Source organism: Mastigoproctus giganteus, chromosome 12 (assembly GCF_048544385.1).
Source record: "Mastigoproctus giganteus isolate SK-2022 chromosome 12, ASM4854438v1, whole genome shotgun sequence".
NCBI classification, from domain to species: Eukaryota; Metazoa; Arthropoda; class Arachnida; order Uropygi; family Thelyphonidae; genus Mastigoproctus; species Mastigoproctus giganteus.
In genome coordinates, this window is record NC_143586.1 from 13,015,321 (window position 1) to 13,037,687 (window position 22,367).

Genomic DNA, 22,367 nt, shown 5'->3' on the forward strand with positions numbered 1-22,367 from the left:
AGAGGTACCGAGAACAGATCCTGGAACTCAATGTGCGACTTTTTAGTGGTGAGGTTAGCCCAGATTTTCTTTTCTTTTCTTGTGGGGGTCATCATAATTTAGTCTTATTCGAGAGCAGTAAGGTCAGGCGAGCTCAGTGGCCAAAGATCAGGTCCATCTGTACCGATCCAGCTATCAAGACCAAGCATCAAGGACATCACGAGCCCACTCCTGCTGGAGTAAGAGGGTAGGTTGCGAATCCTCTAATTGTTGCACCACAAACAGCTGAAGCATGTCTAAGTATTCATGACGTGTCTTTGATGACTAATTTAGCCATCAACTTGTGGGATCATCATAATTCAGTCTGAAACACATTATATAAAACAAATATAATCGCAAACATTTAGCCAGATCCAAGGTGTTGGATCTTTTGGAAGGGTTGTTGAAGAGCAGAGGACCGTTCGAGAATCTGGAAAAATGAGGGGAGGGGGCTCAGAATTCATAGTTTAGCCACTGGTAGAGCTGTTCTACAAGTTCCTTGACACATTAACAAGAGAAGGGCAAGGCAAACAAGATATTTCCATTGGGCGCAACAGGCTAAAGAGAAAGAAGATTTCGGTTAAAGTAATTCCGATGTTTGGTTAGATTAATAATTATGAGTCATGTTTTTAACGCCCAGTGGCTTTATTTAAAGGATAATTAATTTACGTGGTAAATTAAATAAAGTCTGAGAGATGAGAAGAGAAGAATTTAATCGATTTTAATTTTCCCCCTATTGAGATTCTATTTAAAAATTCAAATATTTTTAGTATATTTTTATTTATTTTATTTTTAGCCAGTGCAGCAAAGCACTGTATAACTAATACTAATATTGTAAAAATATCTTAATAAAAATATTACTGATAAAAATCAAAACTAATAATTAATTTAAAAAATTATGGAACGATTTATAATTTATTTGCTGCGTGATTAATTTTAATTTAACCCGTTTTTAAATGCAGTCAGTAAAATACTTTTTTTTACTGACCACGAATTTCTAAAATATTTAAAGCAACCACCGCAGTTTAATTAATAAGGAAAATTTATCTTTAACTAAATTTATTGCAATTTTGCATTAATATTACGCAATCATTTAAAAAAAATCGTTAAATTTACAAGTAACTGAGAATTAACAGTTTTGATTTATCTGGTTTTGATTTTCTCTAGTAGATGGCGCCAGGCTCTCATTTTTCCTAATTTAGAATCCAAGTATTTTAGCCATTTTAATTGTACGCCAGATTGCGAAAGCTAAAATAACATGGAACTTGGAAGCAGAGTATATTAAACTAAGTGATTTAATCTTTTTAAAATTTAAATTTGCATACTAAATTTGAACTGACTTCTGAAGTTAAATGTAAGAAAGATAGACGTGTATCCAATGGTTGGTACTTAAACGTCTCCTGTTATGGGCATTTGATACAAGTCGAAAGGTATCTGCTGAATGGTGGTTGGGTCCTAAAAGTTTATATAGCGCATCTGAACAGCGTCCTGTCACCTTGGCCTATATATTAAGACAATTCGGTACCCAATGGATAAAACAAAGAGAAAAACTGCCTCATAAACCTTGACAATCTGGCGCCATATCAATCATCTCTGTAACTTAGCACTCAAATACCTCTGGGCTGGCATTTGTGCTTGTAAACATACTCGACCGGACACACCTGGGAATACCCCCATACGAAAATGGTAGCGACATATGAAATTAATTACCATAGCAACAGTTAGTTCATGTACTGTCTGCTAGAATATCGTATTATGATTCATACGTACCACAGTGACATCTGTTAGAAGAAATTTGATGGCGCTGATGGAGAAACCACCCTTCTGTTTGCATTTTATTATGTATAAGGTTACTTCAAATGATATGTACTTTAATGTAATATAAAAGGGAAAATAAGCTTATCATATCGTGGTAAACATAACGGTGGTACTCATTATAACCATTTCATAAACAGCACACTTTTAAAGAAAAATCAATAATTCTAATGATGTAAAGAATATATACTAGAAGTGTGTTTGTGATTATGTTAAAACTAACGTATGTATAATGCCGATGTAAATAAGTAGTTCGTCAAATAATTTTTATGATGCATCGACCAGAATGTTGAAACTACAAACTGCTAGTGTTAAAATACTAAAAATTGATAATGTTAGGCGTATGCAGGTGTGGATCCAGGTTTAGCGGGGTCTGAAACTTATTCAATTTTTGAGACCCTCTTTAGCTCGATAAGAACCGTCTCGAAAGGAAGCTTCTTTTTTATGGGTAGTTTTCACAACGTGGCTGGGTTAGTCGGTCTCAAAAGTAGCATATTTTTGTTTTTTCCCGGAAACTCGGGTTTTTCGTCCAGCAAAGACAAAATCGACCACAGAACACATGCAATTTATAGATAATATAAACGGAGAAATATGACCTTAGTCACTCATGATTCTAAAACCCAACTACAATAATAATAATAACAATTTGTATTATTCCTTGGTTATTAGGTTAATTATTAAATTAAATATAAATGTATATATATTTCGGGACGAGACTACGTACTCAGTTTATGTAGTAGTAGTAGTAATGGCATGTAATGCAAGAAAGAAAGTGTATGAGCTTATGCAGCATTAGCCAAAAAAAAAAAAAAAAAAATTCGTACAACCATTCCCTCTAAATGTTTGTCCAGTTCCTCCTTAAACTTATTTAACCTATCAATTTCCACAACGACAGATGGAAGTTTGTTCCAGCAATTAACCACCCGCTGGCTAAAGGCTAATTTCCACACATCTATTCTACCTCTGTCCTTCCTCAATTTCAATTTATGCCCCCTTAGGTTCGTAATCTGAACAAGTGGAAGGATCCCATCAGAATTCAGCGTGCTTAACTCATTCAAGGCCTTATACACCTCAATCAGACCACCGCGCAGGTGCCTAGTCTCCAGCCACTGCAATTTGCAGAACTTAAGCCTCTCTTGGTAAGAGGATCCCTTCACCAATCTTGTTGCCCTTCTCTGTACACGCTCAAGCAAATCTACATCCTTCCTAAAATGAGGCCTCCAGACCTGTACGCAGTACTCAAGGCGTGGCCTGACCATTGCCTTATACAGAGGGACAATCACCTCCTTTTCCATGCTAGCAAAATTCCTATATATCATTGAGAAAACCCCATGACCTGCCCTGGCAGCCTGTTTGCATTGCTCAGAAAACTTCATATCTGACTGCACAATTACTCCCACGTCTTTTTCATTTTCTAACCCACTGCCTGTAGTATCTCCTACCCTGTTATGTAATTAGCACCCTCCTGGCACTTAAACCTACCGGGGTGGGTTCTTTTGTGAAATAAACAGATAATAACCATCCCGATCGTCATGTCAACCACAAGTATGGTGCCAAAGACCCTACATAGCAGCCCAGCAGCAATAGGTCTCCCAAAGAACACCTACAAGGAACTCCAGAAAGTTGCAATCCTGAACACCTGTAGGACAGTCAGAGAGTTCCTCGACCAACGGTAACACCAGACATAACAACAACCACCTTGTGTACTTGATAGCTATACCCGTCACGAGGTGGAACCCCCAATAATAAATAAATAAATAAATCTTTATTTGTCCTACCAAATTTAAAATATAGGTGTACATTGGTAAGTGACAAATTCCCTTCACGGCAAAAAATTCCAGGGGATTACCATAAAATGTAAATAAAAGAATGACTAAAATATACAAGAAAGGTTAAATATACACGGAAAGATGAAATATAAACTGCATTAGTCATCACTACATTTCTGTGTAGAGTCCTGGCAATTGTAATACAAAAGTTCATCTTAACATCACATCCACTAAATCAACTTGTGCGAGGTATACATTATTCAGTTGCGTACACACAGTTCTTGAGAGAAATTCCGCAACTATTAGGCAACAGTTTGTAGTAGTAGTTTTGTTTCCTATATTTCGGATATGAGCCTTGGTAGGTCAATTCCGATATGTGTTAGGAACTGAATTGATTCTAACGCACTGGCGGGTAAAAACCTGTCGGCCATCTTTAGTCTGTTGGTCTTCATTCTCAAGGATTTGGTGCCTCTTAATGCAGATGGTGGGATGTGCCACTCACAAAGCTGCCAGAAGCATGGTGATGATATCGTGCCAATCATCATTTTGATTGTGGTTATTAATCGTTTCCAGGCAATGATGTCTGGTAAACGCTGCAGTTTAAGCTGTTCAGAGAGCTGCGTGTTCCTTAACTGTTGAGGGAGATGGTGCTTATGGTTTGCCCACTTCAGCAGCCAGAATTCATTCGCATATATTCTCCTAATGTGGGTAGGGGTGGCTGACGCCCACAATTAGGCGCCATACAAAATGGCCGAATACACTGTGGTTCTTAAATACCAAATATAAAAATATCTTAAATATCGTGCGGTTGTTGTAGTCTGTTTCATATGCAAGAGGTGCTGTTTTGTTGCCCAACATAAGTACAGTAGTTCATTTTATTTACAATCAGGTCAATATGAGACTTGAACGTAAGTTTCGTATTAAATGTTACTCCCAGATTTCTGTGGGTCTCAACAACTGGGATAGGCTTGCCATTAAGTTTCGGGTGTACGAGCATAGGCGATTTTTTGAGCGAGTACACCATGATTACAGTCTTCTGTGGATTTAAGGCCAAGCCAAATTTATCTAAGTACACGAATAAGTTCAGAAGCTTATAATTAATCTGCTCACACAATGCACTATTGGTCATGATTGGATGGGTATTGGGATTTTAATATCGTCTGCATAAATGCAGACATCATCCTTACCCTTGCAGAACGGGATCATCATGGCGGTAAAGAGGAGTCCAGATAACACTCCACCTGTGGGACTCCTGCATGGAGTTGGCGTTGGAGGATCTGACTATCTGTACGGTAATAAATGGACCGACAAGTAAGTAGGGCCTGTAGGAACTTCAGCAAATTTCCTTTTATTTGGAAGGCGTGTTGGAGCAGATGAAGTAAGGCATGTACGTCCAGACTATCGAAGGCTGCTTTTAAATCGGCATAAATTATTGCAATTTCCTTTCTGGCTTGGAAAGCATTTAGTATCGCGGCTTGAACTGTGAGGAGGTTAGTAATTGTTGATCTTGTAGTTATTGAATAACGAATTTGTTGAGGCTGCCCAGCCAGTATCTGATTCGACAACTTTGGCAGTAGAGCTTTCTCCAATCAGGGAGAAATAATATAAGAGCAACAACAACAATAATAATATGCGTTTTCTGTCTTTATTGCTCGTATCGGTATATCCATGGAGGTTTGCCAATTTAGTAAGCCCTCACAAATGCGAATGTTTGGGAATTGTGGAAGGATTCAACGTTTGTATGTGTTGGGAAGAGGGGGAGGGAGTTCCTTAACCAAATAAACGGCATACATATTTGATAAGTGCTTCTCAAGGATCATATTTCCATCATACATTGACCAGGTTCAGTAAATTGTTACTTAGAAGTTGCTTACAGTGAGAAAAGAAAAGACATCTCATCTATTTGTTTAAAGATATTTTGCCTTTATAATTTTTATTGTGGTTAACAATATATTTTATTTCAAATATTTACACTTTCGTTTTCTCAGTCACAGCAAACTGACTCAACATTCTACTGACGCATGTCAACTGGATGCACTCAACTGGATCCCTCCCCACCTCCTATCTATGTTAGATTTTTTTCCCCTGTGTCCGGATACTGCTGACTCCCGACTGGGCATGGGGCGTTGACACCCCTTGTCGAGGGTGTGGAATATCGGCGTCCACGTCTCAACCTCGTGGGCTTTACCTACGACCTTTATTTCCCTCTCCCCCGGGGGAGATGGCCTCCCGATTCCCCTTTTCCCTACCTTGCCCCCTACACGCAAAGGTTTTAACAAATGCTGCACTTTTCTGGCTCATCCTCTATCAAGACTCTCTGTAACTAAATCCATCCTCTGCTCAATGATACCGTCATCAACAAGTGACTTCTGATTCCACTCCAGATTAACAGAATTATATCTAGAACTTGTTCCTGCCTTGTAGATCTTGTTTTTGGATGACATTACTACTGCTGTTTGACTGTAAACCTTTTCTCCTTGTGGACTACTTTGGGAAGGCTGGTTAAAGACATGGATAAAGAGATTTAATTATTTAACTACTCCTAGCGAGTATTCATTGTTCTAAGGACACTGACTGCCAAAAACCTAAGGCGACTAAAGAGTATCAATTTACGAATTATTTCGATTTTATTCTGGAGTTTAAGCAATTAATACCACTCAAATTGGAGAGCCCATTTCCTTGTGATGGTCACAGCAAAGTTCACACTATTTTCATTTTCATTTTCAAGAAATTTAACAAGAACAATACGCTTAATAAAGATACTTTACCAAGTGAAGTATTTAATAGTTCGCTGCCACGATTATTACAGTAGACCCCCCCAGCATTACAAATCAACGATAATATTATTGATATTAGTTGGAAACAGTTCCAACTGTTTCGGATAACCGAGATTCTACTGTACTTCCTTTATATCTTACATTCATAAGACGTTCCTTCGTATACACAGCGTGCTCGTGATTCCCATCTCTGTCCATGTTGCTGGTGTAATTACTGTCTCTCACACTTTGCATTTTGTGATGCAACTCTTCACAATGTCTTGACACATTATTATCGGTGTTGTGAGGAGCTTCGGAAAGGAGAGTTCCTTCTTTGAATAACGTGCACGTCTACATCAATCAACCTCTTCCGCTGATTGGGAAGTCACTAAGTCCACTTCCCTTAACATCTTCACGCTGTAAGGGTTTCCTTCCCGCCCCTCTTTATTAAGAGGGAGGACCTTTCTTCTATCAATCGATAGCTCTCAAACTGCTTCTGACCTGAATTGGGAGTCTGCAAATATTTCCAGCAAATGAGTCTGAAATGCTTTAGGAACAGAAACAAATTTATTAATTGTAATCACAGGAAATTGAGTTGTGTATTCTGATGGGATGTTGGTTGGCACTTTGCAGCGAAGAAAACGAAGGAACTGCACGCAGTAATTGATTCACTGGGACCATCCAGGAAATATGGAAGTTCTCGTGAAATTGTTTGCTAGTGGCATTCCCAGAACATAATTAAAAATGTTCCATTCATTTTCTAAAAATAAAGCTTTTTTTTATTAAATTACAAAAGATAATAATGGTTGTTCTTCTTGTAATCCATCTAAATAAACTCAAGGCAGTTAAATACTGAACAATCCGTATTAGGAAAATTAAACCAAAGCACTAGAGTTCCGATGAGCATGCCAGCACGTACCAGGTTTCATGTCAGTTGTAGCGTCATCCCTAATTTAATATACGTGTCCGCACCTGCAGTAGTTGAGATGACGTAAGAACCATTTTCAAAGAGTCATTTAATAATGCAAGTGAGCTCATGCTCAATTAATCAGTCCAGATAGGAATTCATATGTCGAAGATAACTTGAAGGTTTACAGTAATTTATACTCAGTTTAAATTTCAGCGCTTCAGTTTATTACTATATAGTACACTGAAAGTGATGATTTATGGCACATCTACCCTGTTGATGAAATGGAGCGCTGCTTCAATATCACTGAAGCATCGCGTGTTCATACCATGCAGCACGTGAGAAGATCCGTAGGGAACACTGTATCTCATCATATCGTGAGTGACCTGAAAGATAGAGAGGAGCTTGCTGTGACCTCTCCGGATATTCAATCAGCCTTATGTAATATCGGCCCCTTGGCTCCTTTCCCTTCTTCAGCATCATGACCACATTCGTGGGGACGTGCTGTGCTTTCTTACTGTCCTTTTTGGCCAAACGTACCGTGATCATAATCACTCTATAGAATGTGATATTTCTGTCGGTGTACCCCAAGGCGGGATTCTCTCCCTAGTGCTCTTTACACCTGCCAATCCCACTTTTATGACCAATAAAAGCAACTAGCTTAAGCCTGATGATGTCAAAATATTAGCAAAATTTCCTCATCATATGTAGCTATGACAGTCTCCAACAAAATTGAATCAGAACTTCGGACCCTGTCAACATATCGCTCCACATTCAACCTCCATATAAATTCAGCCAAATCTGCACAAATCGTCTCTCACTTAAACCACACCCGACACCCATCGTAACCTCTCTGTGCAGAGCCCGAGTCCCCATCGTGGATCATCATCCTGACTTGGAAGTGATCTTTGACAAAAAGATGTCCTTCACTGATCACGTTGATAAAGCAAAGAGGTTTTTTCTCCCTCAAATAGGCTGTCAAACATCTTCTCCACTTTAGAGATAAAGCCCTTCCCATAGGAAATGCAACATCATACATCTATCCCGCCATTCTTTATGGAGCAGAAGTTTGAGCATCAGCAGCCTGAACGTAAAAGCTCTCTACACTGCTGAATATCTACACTATGCTTGCTCTAGAATCCATTCTTAAAATACAGTAAATGGATCGAGGCAACGTGAACTTAGAGACTTCCAGAGAGAATCACCATAGGACGCATATTATTAATGAATCCATTAATGCCACTGAAGCAAAATTGCGATCTCCTATATCAAGGGTGGCTGATAATCACCAAATGAAACATAATGGGACACTACTTATTACGTTTCATTTAGCGCACCGAAGAACAAATACTGGAAGGCACTCTTCAGCAGACAGTGAGGGACAGAAGGCACTGGGAAGAGTGCCTCCCGGTATAAAAAAAAAAGACACCGATACAAGATCTTGCCAGATACTGCTTCTGTACTAAGAAAGCTGATTGGCGTCATTTTCAAGAAGAAGTGACGAGAAAGCTGAATAACTGAGCTGAAACCTACTACATCAAACGAGTGTGTTGCCTCCTTAACTAGAATAATCCTGGACGCTTGTAAGACATCCATTCCTAAAAGAAACCCTTTAGGAGTGATGTTTGGTGGTGGAACAATGACTCGGATAACAAAATAAAATTGGTTCACCGCACCCGCAAAGCTTTTCAAAGAGCGCGTGCCATATTACCTCTGCTGAGATGGATGAAGCCAAAGAAGTATATAGAATGCACAGAAACAGATATACAGATGCTATCAAAAGTAAAAGAAAGCCTCCTGGCAAGATCTTGTATCAAGTACTGAGAACAACAACCCCCCTGGGGCGTAGTGTACCGTGTAGTTACCAACAAACTCCCCAGGCGTGAAATCCTCACTTCAACAACTAAACTGGACAGCTCCATTACTCTGACATTGGGAAGACTCTGTCAACAACTTGTTAGAAATCGTTTGGGCCCCTGCGGCCAAGTAGCCAGGTGAACAACACAACACATTACACTAAATAAACCACATATTACACACTCTTCTAGCATTCACAAAGTTCTGTTTTCTTCACAAGAGTACTGATGGCGCAGTTGTGGGACACCACCGGCAGTGTCTTACCCTCAACACTGTCTAAAGTAAAGTCCTCTTTCAATCGGGGCTGTACGGATCTAGGGTAATTCACAGAGGTGAATTACCCTAGTTTTTCAGCCCGCACAACGTGAAAGTCGGCACGTGAATACGCCTACAATCACCAGGCGAATTGACTGATATGTTGAGGAGGAATAGTCCAATATACCAACACCTTATCATCAAAAATTGGTTTGTAATCTACGAGGATACAGTGTGTAATTAAGACCAAAGGTGGGCCGACACGTTATTAAAGATTATATCAACAAAAGGTTCTTTAAAACATGCAGATGCCTGAGCTAATTTTAGCAAAAAGCTAAAATTTCTAACTCAAGGAACACCAGGACTAAATGAAAGTCGTGGGCTTAAAGTTTATATTGGTCACGTATCAATGTAACTACTACCAGCCATGCGCGATAATTCTCGAGTGAATAGTGAAGGCAATGTCTTCTTACACCCGTTCAAACATACCGGATGTTAGCATATGATTTCTCGCTTCCCCAAATTCTAACATTTTGTCTATACACTGATCGATTCAACTGAAAAGGACGCGCATCACTGAAGACAAAACGATTGATGAAAACTCCAAAGTTTTCATCAATATTCTATAAGCCCGCACGTTCTCTGTAAGCCAATAGGGATGAGGCCATCCGTGTTGGCCTATAGCATTTCTGGTTGTTTATGATTTTGGTTTCAACCGTTTTAGAATAAATTCTCCAAACTGCAAACAGAAGCACTGCAATGTTACAAACTAACTGCTATGGAGTAAGCAAAATACCTACAGAAAGAATATTTTCCATACCGTTTGCGAAATCTTTGAACATGGCGAACTTCTACTGGACTTGCTGTTTTTTTCTTTAAATTCCCTGTGCCAACTAACTGTGAAATTCATATTGTCCTATCAGTAATTTTATGCAAGCATGGAAGAAGGATATCATTGTATTCAGGTCTGGAGGCCACGCCTAGGAGAAAAAAGACTTAGAGCTTAAAGAGGGTTCAAAGAAAGCAACCAGATTGGTGAAAAGTATTAACCGATCTCCATATGAAAAACGGCTTAGAAGGTGCAGACTGCAAAGCTTGGCAAGTGGACATCTGGAGGGGTGGGGGGATTGACTAAGGTATACAAGGCCATGAAGGGGATCAGCAAAATGAGCGAGGGAGATTATTCTTGCTGGTAGAAGAGAACAGGAACCAGGGGACACAAATATAAACTCTGTTTACCTTTGGGTAGTGTATGGTTGAGTTGGGTTAAGACCAAAGGGGAATTGGATTGTCAGTTTTTTTCCAATGGGGAAAGTATAATACGCAAGGTTATAGGCTTATAAAGCTGTGATGCTGTTTTTCAATTACGCATTATGCATACCATTCTTTCTCTCTTTATTTTTTCTCTATTCGATTAGTCTTATTTCCTTTTAAACCTTTCTTTCATTCTCCTGGTGATGGGAGGTCGAGCATGAGAAATATGAAACAAATCACCAAGAAAAATATGAAAAAGCATTTACAAGTATGAGCCCGATATTTAGAAATATCATGCTCATAATGCTTACTAAAGGGAAAAAATCGCTGAATCATTTTCATCCCATTTTAACAAACTCCATGTATTACTCATTCACGAAAACTACTGCCATTATGCAGAACATCAAACGAATGAGTAAACAAGTTTCCTCGAATGTTTTCTTGTACTGTTAGCCACGCTGTGAGTTTTTGAATGGTGGATCGAATTTCTTGTAAACATTGGCAGAAGGGTGTCACATGACATCGAAATACAGCTGCCACTTGTACCAAATGCTTTCGAGTGCCAGAAAAGTTTCTGATACCGTCTTGCACGATTTTCTGTCAATAAAACATAATGGTGTCTCTATCAGAACACAAGAAGCACATATACGCAAATATACTGACAACAAATATCTTGTTTTCTGCAGAAATTCAGGTTTTTCATCCATCATATGAATAAAGGGATTTCATGTTTCGTTCCCAAAACTTCTGTTGCCTTACTTTTTAAACATATTTGTGATTCAAACAGTCCATTATGAGGAATATACATAGTAGATTCAGAACGTTCCCGGAATCGCACACTGGTATTTAAACAGTTTGCGCTACGGGCTTAAGGTTTCGTGGGGCGTTGACGTTGGCCATCGTAGTACGCAGACATGCCGAGTGGGAACTCGCTTGACCACTTCACTCATGTGCAACCGCTAACTGATTGCGCTAATGTCTTAGTTTGAACAGAGAGCTAACGTCAAGTTATTTAATGTTGAGAAAAGTGTTACAGAGACACTGAAAGAATTACAGAAAGTTTATGGAGATGATGCTTTGAAGAAAACAGCAGTTTACGAGTGATTTAATCGGTTTAAAAACGGGACAGGAAACATTAGAAGATGAACCTCGTAGTGGACTCCCTTCAATGTCACGAAAGTGAAGGAACTCGTGCGAAATGATAGGCTCAGATTGCTCGTGAATTTGGATTGTCTGTAGCATCGTTGGATGTTAGTCTAAGACTCCGAGACCAATGTGGAATCATCCGAATGTCAAACAAAAATGTCCCTAAGTCCCAAGAAGTCTCGTGCAAAAACATCCAACGTCAAAGTCATGCTGATTTTTTTTTTTTTTGTTTTCGAAGATGAGAGTATAGTGTACCAAGAATTTGTCACTAGGGAGAGAAGCATTACTGCTTCTTACTACGTTCAGGTTTTGACACGTTTGCGTGAGAATGTGAGGCGAAGACAACAGCAAAAAATGGAAGGATGATTGGATCCTGCACCATGCGCCCAGTCACACGACAATAGCAGTTCAGCAGTGCTTGGCACACTCATGCAGCAGCTTCCCTACTAACCCGACCTTGCCATCTGGCTTCTTGCTGTTCCCGAAATTGAAAATGGAGTTTCAAAGTCATTGTATTGCTATAATATGCACAGTGCAATATGGTTTTAGACACAGATGCACCTGAACTCTACAACAACAACAAGGGATGCACAATTTACGATTTAAAGCAAAACTTTTTTATTATTTTTATTTATTATTCAGTTTCCTGTTTCTACCAATGAAAATGTTGTTGATTCTGCCCGTGTCTCAATTAATAATGAATGTTAAAAAAAGAAAAGAAAAAGGTTCTCTGCTGATGACTGGATCAAATAAATGTACCTGCCAATTACCCAGATAGCGTATTGAAATATTTATTGCAGGAATTACAAGTGGATAGTTAAAAGGAAGCGCTATGATCATAAGGGTATAATTAAAAAAAAAAAAAAAAAACACCAGCTCCAAGTGAGAAAATAATTTAAGAAAAGGGATTTGTGGAGATTCTGCGCGTCAAATCTTTTCCAAATGATTGGCACTGCACTCTTACAGAAGCAAGAAAATCAAAAGTGCAACAGCGCCATCTATTACAGGTGATTATACGGTTATCAGAAGAGTGGATGGTAAAGTAGATAAACCACTTTTAGAATGAGAGCATCTCGAAATCCTTCATTACATCTACTGTTGGTAATTGTCGACTTGGGAATGGAAGTTGGCTCTGGAGATCATAATAGGATTCTCTGATCTAACAGAACAGCCATTTTAAGGCAAAAATTTATAGAGAAAGAAAAAATTTAAAGTAAAAAATTAAAGGCAACAATAAGAAACTGGATCTGCCATAAATTGCTTCGCAAGGATATCTGCAACAACACTGATCAGGAAAAAGGAAAAGATTTTATTTATTTCAATGCTGTGGTTTAGCCAGAAGCCCATATTAAATGCTTATCTGTAGTGGGTACTGCAGCGTAACCTGTAATAACCTAGACCATCCCACTCTCCGATCTGCAGTCTGGTCTGGGTTTGGTAGTCTCCTGTTCAGAAAGGAAAGAGAGAGAGAGAGAGAGAGTGAAATACGGAGATTGCTTTCTTGTTGTTTGCATTTGTCTGCGTAGACTGGAAGTTCTAGCATCCTCTGGTGTCCGTGATGACAAAATTCAAACAATCCCCTCGAGCTGAGACCCAGAAGGCCTAAAAGAATCTCTGTGGCTGGCTTATGCAATACGACACAGGATAGGGGAAAAAAAGGATTTAGCCCAATGTTATCCACGAACTGATCGATCGACTCGCGTGTTCTCTCTCTCTCTCACTTGCAGAGCGCACGTGCCTCGAAGCCGTTGTGAACGCAGCCGGTCGTTGACCTGCTGCTTCGGAACAAGAGGAGGGAGGGCTCACGAGAAAGGCTGTTATGAAAAGCGACAAAACGAGGGTGGGAACTACGAACGTTTACAGAGAGTGGACACGGAGGGGATTCTGACCACATGTCCTTCAGCTGCGAGCAGAAAAAAGTCTCAATACGATGATGGAATGCTGTAGGATCGGACATCCTTGCAGGTAGAGGCAAAACGGTGAAACCAATCAACCGTTACGACACTGCGTGTGAATATCGTTAAAGTGGCGCACGCTGTTGGGATCGGATGACACCATTGAAACGCCTGGAAACCGAAGAGAGCCTCTGAGACTTTCCCCGCGCTACACGACTCTGAGCAGCGAAAGTGGCCCTCGTCCCCGAGGGTATCTCTTTCACTATTCTTGCATGTGTCAATTTTGTATCAGTTAATGTCCCTCTTTCTCCTTCTTCTCCCCTTCCACCCCTTTAATTTAAATTATAACCGCCAGCCCTGCGTGCCATAAAGAAGGTCACATCTGATAACTCCCCACTACAATAATAAAGATTTATTTACAACGAAGAATTTTTAAAATATTCATTTTTCTATTGTTCATGAGCATAACAAGAGAACTTCGGTGATCCGAAATAACTGAGACCGAAGGTATTTCGGATATTTGAGTTTGAATGCATTTTATCTGTGGTATAAAAGGTTGTTTTTTTTTTTTTTTTTTGACATTGCAAGATTCTGTATTTTCCTCAAACGTATCAGGTCCGCATTCAATTCATCTTTCGATTGAGCTCCTTGCATCAGAATCATCATATCTTCCTCGTTCTGGGATCTTTGTAACTAGAGGATTCCTCTTTCTCGGCTAAGAGTGACCACTGCTATCTGCTCTCTCCAGTCTTGCCCATATACCTTCTCTCTACACCAATCGGATCGCTTCATCCCTCACCATATGCTTGAATGAACACAGGATTGTAATCTCCTAAAATTTGCTACAACTGCCCTTGCAGAAAACATATCCTCAAAGTCGAAGACCACATGCCAACTAATTACGCATGGAAAATGGCCTCACACCATTTGCATCACCACTGTCGGATTCTAAGAAGGACATGGAAATTTACTGTATGATATCCTTCGCGTGATGGCGACATATCAACATGCTGCCCACAGTCATCTTCATATCAGGCAAGACCATGGCTTTCTCACAATGAGGGTACGTACATCATACGTATATGATCTCAGCAACAGTACAGACCTAATGCAGTTTAATGAACCAGCTCTCTACTGTCCCTAAAGTTTTAATGCATCATATCAGTGTAGTTGGTGTTATTTTGAAGCGGCATGGATTGAATTTACTCTTCTCAGTTTCATTCATTAAGGCCCGGTGACGTTGCGCTGTCATCTAAAAAGTACCCCTGTTCATAGGGGTGAAGATGCAATATTACCAAGTGTACTGCAACGATGTTGAGATATGATTTGGCAGTCACAATGACCTCCAACAGGCAAACCGACCAGAGAACGCACTCAATTTACAGGCATAATACTCATGGGTAGGTGAGGTTTTTCTTCAGCGACCCTAATATGACAGTGTACTGTCAGTACTCGACATCATGATTTCGGTGCCTCGTGTGGTTCCCTCCATAAGTACAATTTTGCATCGGTTCTGAAAAGCTTAAATCAGAACTCATCGAGCCATTCCTCCAGTCCTCCTGCTTCTATCCTTTGCGTTCCTAGCACCAATGCAACAGTATTTTCCTGTTGGTGTCTGATATCAGTGGTTCCTGTGAATGGGATGAATACTCCCGTAGTGTATTCTTTCTGTGGCTCTTTGCGTGGGTGCTGATGATTGGTTGGTTATTTGCTGTTTAATGGCGCATTGCAACTAAGCTTATAATGCGCCAAGTCAAGATAATGGGTATTGGTGCCCCCTTGTAAGATTTCCACATTAATTGCAGAGGTTAACTAATCCGCAGTTTGGCAACTATTGCACTTAATAATCTGCTCCAGACATGAAGTACCCTGCTCTGTCAGGTTACATTTTCCACCACAGTTGTTTCTGTTAATGGATGTTTTCCTGGCGTTTTTCCACGACAACTACAACAACCACTGCCGTGAACTTAATCGAGTAATAATCAGTCTAGATGGCTTTACGGAGCTGTCCCAATATGTCACAGACGATCTGACCTCTTCAGTTTACACATTTTTACTGTGATCTAGGCCGCTGGGGCATGATGCCCAACGACATAAGTCCAATTTTGGACCAAACATTGGCAGTAATTTCTAGATTTCGTCTTGATTGCCCACTATTAAGAAGAGTGAGTTCATCTGTATGCACTATAACCTTAACTCTATCAAAGGAAGTGATAACCATTCTTTTAAGACAATATTTCATGAGGAGCCCCAAGATTAATCCTTGGGGACACCCTGTGTCATCACCTGCCTAGAAACTTGCTTAAATTTAGATGTTGTTATTATTATATCTATCACTAAAATAACTTCTAAAGAGCCAACAGAGTTGATGTAAATTGCGTGTGTCCTGAGGGTGATTTTCTGTTTTGCTGGACGAAAAACCCGAGTTCCCAGGATAAAAAAGAATGCTGCCCTCGTCTGAGACCGACTAACTAAGTTGTGAATAAGACCCATAAAAATTCCTCCCATCATCGACGGGATTCCAACTCAGGTCTTTTCCACCCGGTGTGGGGAGGACGGTAATTCTACCAACTGCGTTACCCACGAAGACTTTACAGTTGCATTGACCTCCATTGTATGATTACAATGGATTGCCAATGCAAAATGCAAAACTCGAGTTTTTCGTCCATCAAACAGAAAATGGACCTCAGAACAAGCAATTTAGAGATAGTATACACGCAACAATATGGCCTCATACACCGATACTCCTAAAATCAAATAATAACAACAACAACAACAACAACTCTAAACTTAGGAAACAAAGTGTAATGAGAAAAACACAGCGGGGAGAAGAACTTGTTCCAACCCCTCAGAAAAGTAGAAAATACTAAAATAATGTACAACTTGTTGCTATAAATAAACCCTGAGTGAAAATTGTAACTCACTAACTACAATAACCAATTTAACCATTATACTACAATACCAGATATCAAGCTATCCTCCAGTCTCTCTCTCTAATGCAATATATAAAAATTACACGTTAACTAATAATTAATATTAACCATTGTAACTATGGTTGACGAGTGGGAGGGTTCTTTCCTGAAACGAAGGATTCATGTTCGCCATCCAAGACTAGGATATCAACATTATGGGAAAGCATTATGGTTAAGTGGAAGAAGACAGAGAGAGAGAGAGAGAGAGAGAGAGAGAGAGAGAGAGAGAGAGAGAGAGAGAGAGAGTTATTAATGGGCACTGCTCTTTGTGGACTAATGTTATTAGTGTATTCCCCCAGAGTTCAGTGCAGGGCCCATTGTTGTTCTCAATATTTATTAATGATATTGATGAAGTTATATCAGGCTTAATGCCTAAGTTTGCAGATGATACAAGTTGGCAGGGTGGATAACGACAGTAATCAGGGTAAGCTACTGCAACAAGATCTAGGAAACTTAGGTTGATCGACTGAGAAATGGCAGTTGGAGTTTAACATTGACAAATGCAAGGTACTGCATATGGGTGGCAGTAATCCCAGAGTAATTTATCAACTGTGAGATACTACACTCAGGACAGTAGAAAACGAAAAAGACCTGGGGGTAATTGTGCAGTCAGATATGAAAATCTCTGAGCAGTGCAACTCAATGAGCAGTGCCAGGACTGCTCATTGAGTTGGTCGATGATATACAGAAACTTTGCTAGCATTGATAAGGAGGTGTTAACCCTTTGTACAAAGCCATGGTTAGCCCGTACTGTTTATACGTTAGTCTGGTGGCCTCACTTTAGGAAGGATGTAGATCTGCTGGAACGGGTCCAGAGAAGAGCAACCATATTGGTGAGGGGAACAAAAGCTTTTCCTTCAGCCATAGGGTGGTTGATTATTGAAACAGGCATCGGCTTGTTGCTAAAGAGTCTCTATAAGCCTCCCAATAGGCCAATAGCTCAACAGGCCTCCCAGAGAACACTGTAGGCGTTCTCTAGAAGGCCTAGTAAGAGAGTTCCACGACCAATAGTAATAATAATAACAGTAACCGGACACAACCAACCACTCCATGAACTTGGTAGCACTACCATTATAGGGTGGAAAAAATACCATAAAGGAGAAAAAGGTTTTAAATAATAATAATAATAATAATAATAAGAGTCCTTCATTACAGAGCTCGGCAACCAGCCACCTCAGGGGGACTCATAAGTGAGTGGGGTTAGTAAAATGAATGAAGGCGGAATTTTCACTGTTATAAATAATTCCCGACCTAGGGGCCATAAATTCAAATTACAGAGGAAGAGGTTTAGACTAGAATGTAGGAAGTTTTCTGTTAGCTAGCTGGTCGTTGACTACTGAAACAAGTTGCTGATATTTGAAGAAATTCAAAGGTCAACTGGATAGTTACCTACATGAAGAGGAAAAACGGATCCTAAATTACTTTTTCTTTTCTTTTTTTGGCCGATGCGTCAAAAACCTGCTTAAAAATGTTAAGTCTATTAATAGTCTATCAAGGATGAACGATAAAATCAATTTTGGTTTTATATTTCAGTGGGCGGATCGCACAAAACGCACAAGAACGCCACGATCAAGAAAGTCGCTCCACCCGTTGTGCCCTCACCCAGTCCAAGGTCGTGTAACCCCTACGAGGAATGTGCAACAGAAAATGGAGACTGCCGTGTGGATGGATCCCTTCCTCCTAAGTCGCCACCCCCCGGTAAGTACTGGTGGATTGTTACTCCCTCTACTGTCCACCTTCTTTACTACGTATGCTCCTCTCTCTCTCTCTCTCTCTCTCTCTCTCTCTCTCTCTCTCTCTCTCTCTCTCTCTCTCTGTCTTCCGACGAGCCATTTACCATTTAACCCACTAATTACTTTCGTCGGCCAAGCTAGCCAACGTGACTGTTCTAAGAAGGGTCATTTTTCCACTGGCCTTGCGATTATTGATTGGCCGCGCTGTACGTCCAATGCCCCTTCACCTCACCGCAGAGGTCATCTTTCTGCCGTATACATTGAAGAAAGTGATCAATAAACTGAGATCCTCTGTTCGTTCAACCTGCACCTCTCGAAGAAACTCCTGCAGATGAAATAAGTTCTTTGAAGCCTTCTGGTGTGATTAAGTGATAAATAGGGTATCAATGCATCTCTGAGAACATTGAGACCATCAAAATATAAAAGCAGCATATGGATGCATTTTAAATGGAGAAGCTCCATTTAAAAATGCATCCATATCAAAGGTTTCGTGTGAACTTTCTTGTATTTGTCACAATGATCATCGTGGAGTATTCGATTGCCATCATTAATCAACACACTCGATAATGTCAACAGTTTGAGCATTCTTTGATGCGTCGGCGTTTAAAAATATTCCTTCCATCAACAAATAACGTGGTACTTGTTGAACAAATGTATTCATGGAAGGTTATATCTCTCGGAAGGAGCTAAAAGTTCAACGCCAGTTGTGGTTTTGAAGACCAATAAGCAATGAACCTTTAGGCATCGGTTAAACAAGTCTCCACACGAAGGCACTTTTCTACAGACTATTGTTTAAACATCTGTTTCAAATACTACAAGTTCGATGAATTTGGTCCAGGAATTTCCCCGAAAATAATTACAATTTTTATTGTAATTATATTTTCGAGAACGTTTCATAAGTCAATAAGTCATAAAACTTTCTGGGCTGTGGTTGTGGTATTCTACATAATTCTCAAATATGTTCATTTGGATTTAGATGGACGTCCCGTACTAGCTGCTGCAACTCTCCGACTCTTCAAACCAAGCATTCATAGCCATATGTGACATGGAAGGGCCGCTTTCATAAAATTTCCATAATTGTCCAGAAGAACAGTGTATGACACATTATTCATTATTCCGTGCACTTTCAATTTCTAATTCCCACGACGAGAAACCCCTCTCCCTCAGGCCATGATACCTTCTCTCTCAACTTCACCTTTGGGACAACACACTCAAGTAGTTTGGAATTATAAGCGTGTTCTTTAGGCGTCCTCCATATCCAAAATCGTTGATTAGATTGAAAGATCAAGGAATTGACTCTTTGTTCCAGAGAAGACCGACTTCAATATATCCACAACCCCTGTGTGTCTTGCACAATGCCACTCGATGTTGTGCAGTTGTTTTGTTATGAGACTAATGGGCTATAGTTCTTCCGTGAAAATTCATGTCGTGGAAACGCCACCAAGTTTGTCTGTGACCGCTCGCAGATCCAAAGAGATTCTCCACTTCCTGATGACGTGAGATGAGATAACCAGCAGTCTCAAGAAGCGTCGGCTCTTATCAATCAGTATTTACGCCTACATGGTAATTTCTTTGACTCAATGTTACCTCTGGATTTCCAGAATTCAAGTCCAAAGTTCAACGCACTACGAACTATCGACTTGGTAATGTTTAATTTCCAGGTTGACAATTGGAAACATGGCAGTGCTACTTCTTCCTGCTGAATATAATTGTTGAGTAACAAGAATATTTTCCCTGTTACTCATTTTTTTCATTCCCTGGTCCATTCCCCCACACAATTTTAAATCTCTGGCCTCCACAGAGTTCTGTGCTACACAAACAGAGTGCACAACACGGATGTGGGAGAAACCCCTGATGCCATCAGACAGCTAACTCACTTTACACTTTACACACGTTTGAAATGAATTTTAGTACTTACAATTAACTGATTTGGCTTACAATTAACTTTGTAAGCCAAATCAACCCTCGTTTTGCGCGTTTCCATTTAACACGATTCCACTTTTCCACGTCTCTCATCCTCATGGGTATCACAGTGGTTATAATCACCGCCATCCTCACTCCGTTTGGAAACAGCCTGGAAATGATAACTAACTAGTGGAAGTACACTGAGTGGATAGAAATCATGGGACACCTACCTAGTAACGGGTAGGTTCACCTTTCTCCGGAATAAGGGCAGTCACATGGGGAGGCATTCAGTCCACTAGTTCACAAAAGCATTCCACAGGTATTTCCATCCATGCTTGCTGCACCGCTGTCCATAATTTCGCCGTATTCCTGGGTGGAGGATCCAAAGCTCGAACGGACCTTTCCACGGCATCCCAAAGATGCTCCACAGGGTTCATGTCCGGTGGACGAGGATGCCATTCCATGGTGGGGAAAATCTGCGGAATGCTCTTCGAACCATGATCTAGTCACCACAACTCTGTGGGAGACGCATTATCCTGCTGGAAAAGTCCATTGCCCTCTGGGTGCATTATGACCATGAAGGGATGCAGATGGTCTGCAAGGATGGACACAACCTGGACCGTTCAGAGATGCGTCTAGATGCACTAGACGTCCGAACGTTTGCCAGTTGAACATGTCTCAGACCATTACCTACCGTCCACCTGCATGAACAGTTCCTTGTTGACATGCATAGCTTCGTACGGTTTCCGCTAGATACGCACCCTCCCGGCTTCAGTTCTGCAAATTGCTGCATCTGGAGACTAGTCACCTGCAAGGTGATCTGATTGAGGTGTATGAGGCCTTGAATGGATTGAACAAGTTCAATACTAATGGGATTCTTCCTCTTGTTCAAAAACTACACACATGAGGGGGCACAAATTCAAATTGAGGTAGGATGGTTGCAGATGAGATGTGAGGAAATTTGCCTTTAGTCAGCGGGTGGTTGATTGCTGGAAAAAAATTCTATCTGTTGTTGTGGAAGTTGCTAATTTAAATAAATTCAAAGAAGAACTAGACAAACCACTGGAGGTGATGAATGGGAGGGGATCTTGCTTTCTTCGTAAGCTTGCCTTCTGGCTTCATTTGCCACTACTAATGCCTCTCTTTGTTACATGCATTCTTATTGAAAAGTAATTTTCGTTTAGCGCGGTGGCTTTCGGGAACGTATCTAACTTGCTTGATGAGGATATCTGAATTTTCTAGGCACTATTTCCTGCAACAATCAGAGGGGTGGGGAGGACGTTATGTTATGACTTTTTAATCTCTTTATGTCAAAATCCAGTGTGATTTTGATTTTTTTTTTTTTTTTTTTTTGTCATGGGGAAATTAAACGAATCCTTCCATCAGGTCATTTACCCACATACTCTTAAAGCTTGTTAAGTAGATTTTTGCAGGCTTTTTATACTCTCTTATTTCAATGGTATTAATCTTCTGCATGAAGGTCCATCCACGCATCCCATCCGAAAAAAGAGAATTCTTTGTCATCCAAGTATTTTCCTATTTCGTTTGCTTCACCCATTCCACGGAAATGTAGTAATCCACTAATTGCCAACACCTACTGTATTTCGAATCCTTCCTAGTCAACAAAAAAAAAAAAAAAAAAAAAGGATCTGTTTATACCACCACAACAGCCATTCAGCAAGAGGTGCGTTAACAACTTCAATGTTCACCAGTTTCCTATTGCACGTAATTAATAATGGGCCGTGCATTTTTGGTGGCCTCATGAGGATTCGAAAAAGTAACGTGCGCAATTGCTGAGAATCACACTTTGAGGCAAGCAATTGCAACTTTTGGTACTGATTCCGTGAGTAATCAACCACGTAATCAACCACGGAATCACGTAAGCCAATAGGCCTCAGAAACTCAAGCTGTTGTTCGACATATCGCAAATGGTTTGGCAAGAACACCTAAGCACGTCCCCATCCCTTCGGGGTTTTTTGTTTCTTTTATGCTTGTTTTTATCGTGTACCAAATGGTTAATTTTCTTTTCTTCTTGCTTCCCCAGAGTGAAACTCGTCTCGCCACGATCTAAAAGAAAAAAATTTA

General features: G+C 40.2%; 1 protein-coding gene across 1 annotated transcript in view; it reads left to right on the forward strand.

Moving 5' to 3' along the window:
* Positions 1–22,367, forward strand: part of LOC150076709 (uncharacterized) — a 144,071-nt gene that overhangs the window by 37,755 nt on the left and 83,949 nt on the right. The window contains exon 2 of the mRNA XM_090386334.1: positions 18,178–18,342. Coding sequence (XP_090242460.1) covers positions 18,178–18,342 — 165 coding nt within the window. The remainder of the gene's footprint in view (positions 1–18,177; positions 18,343–22,367) is intronic.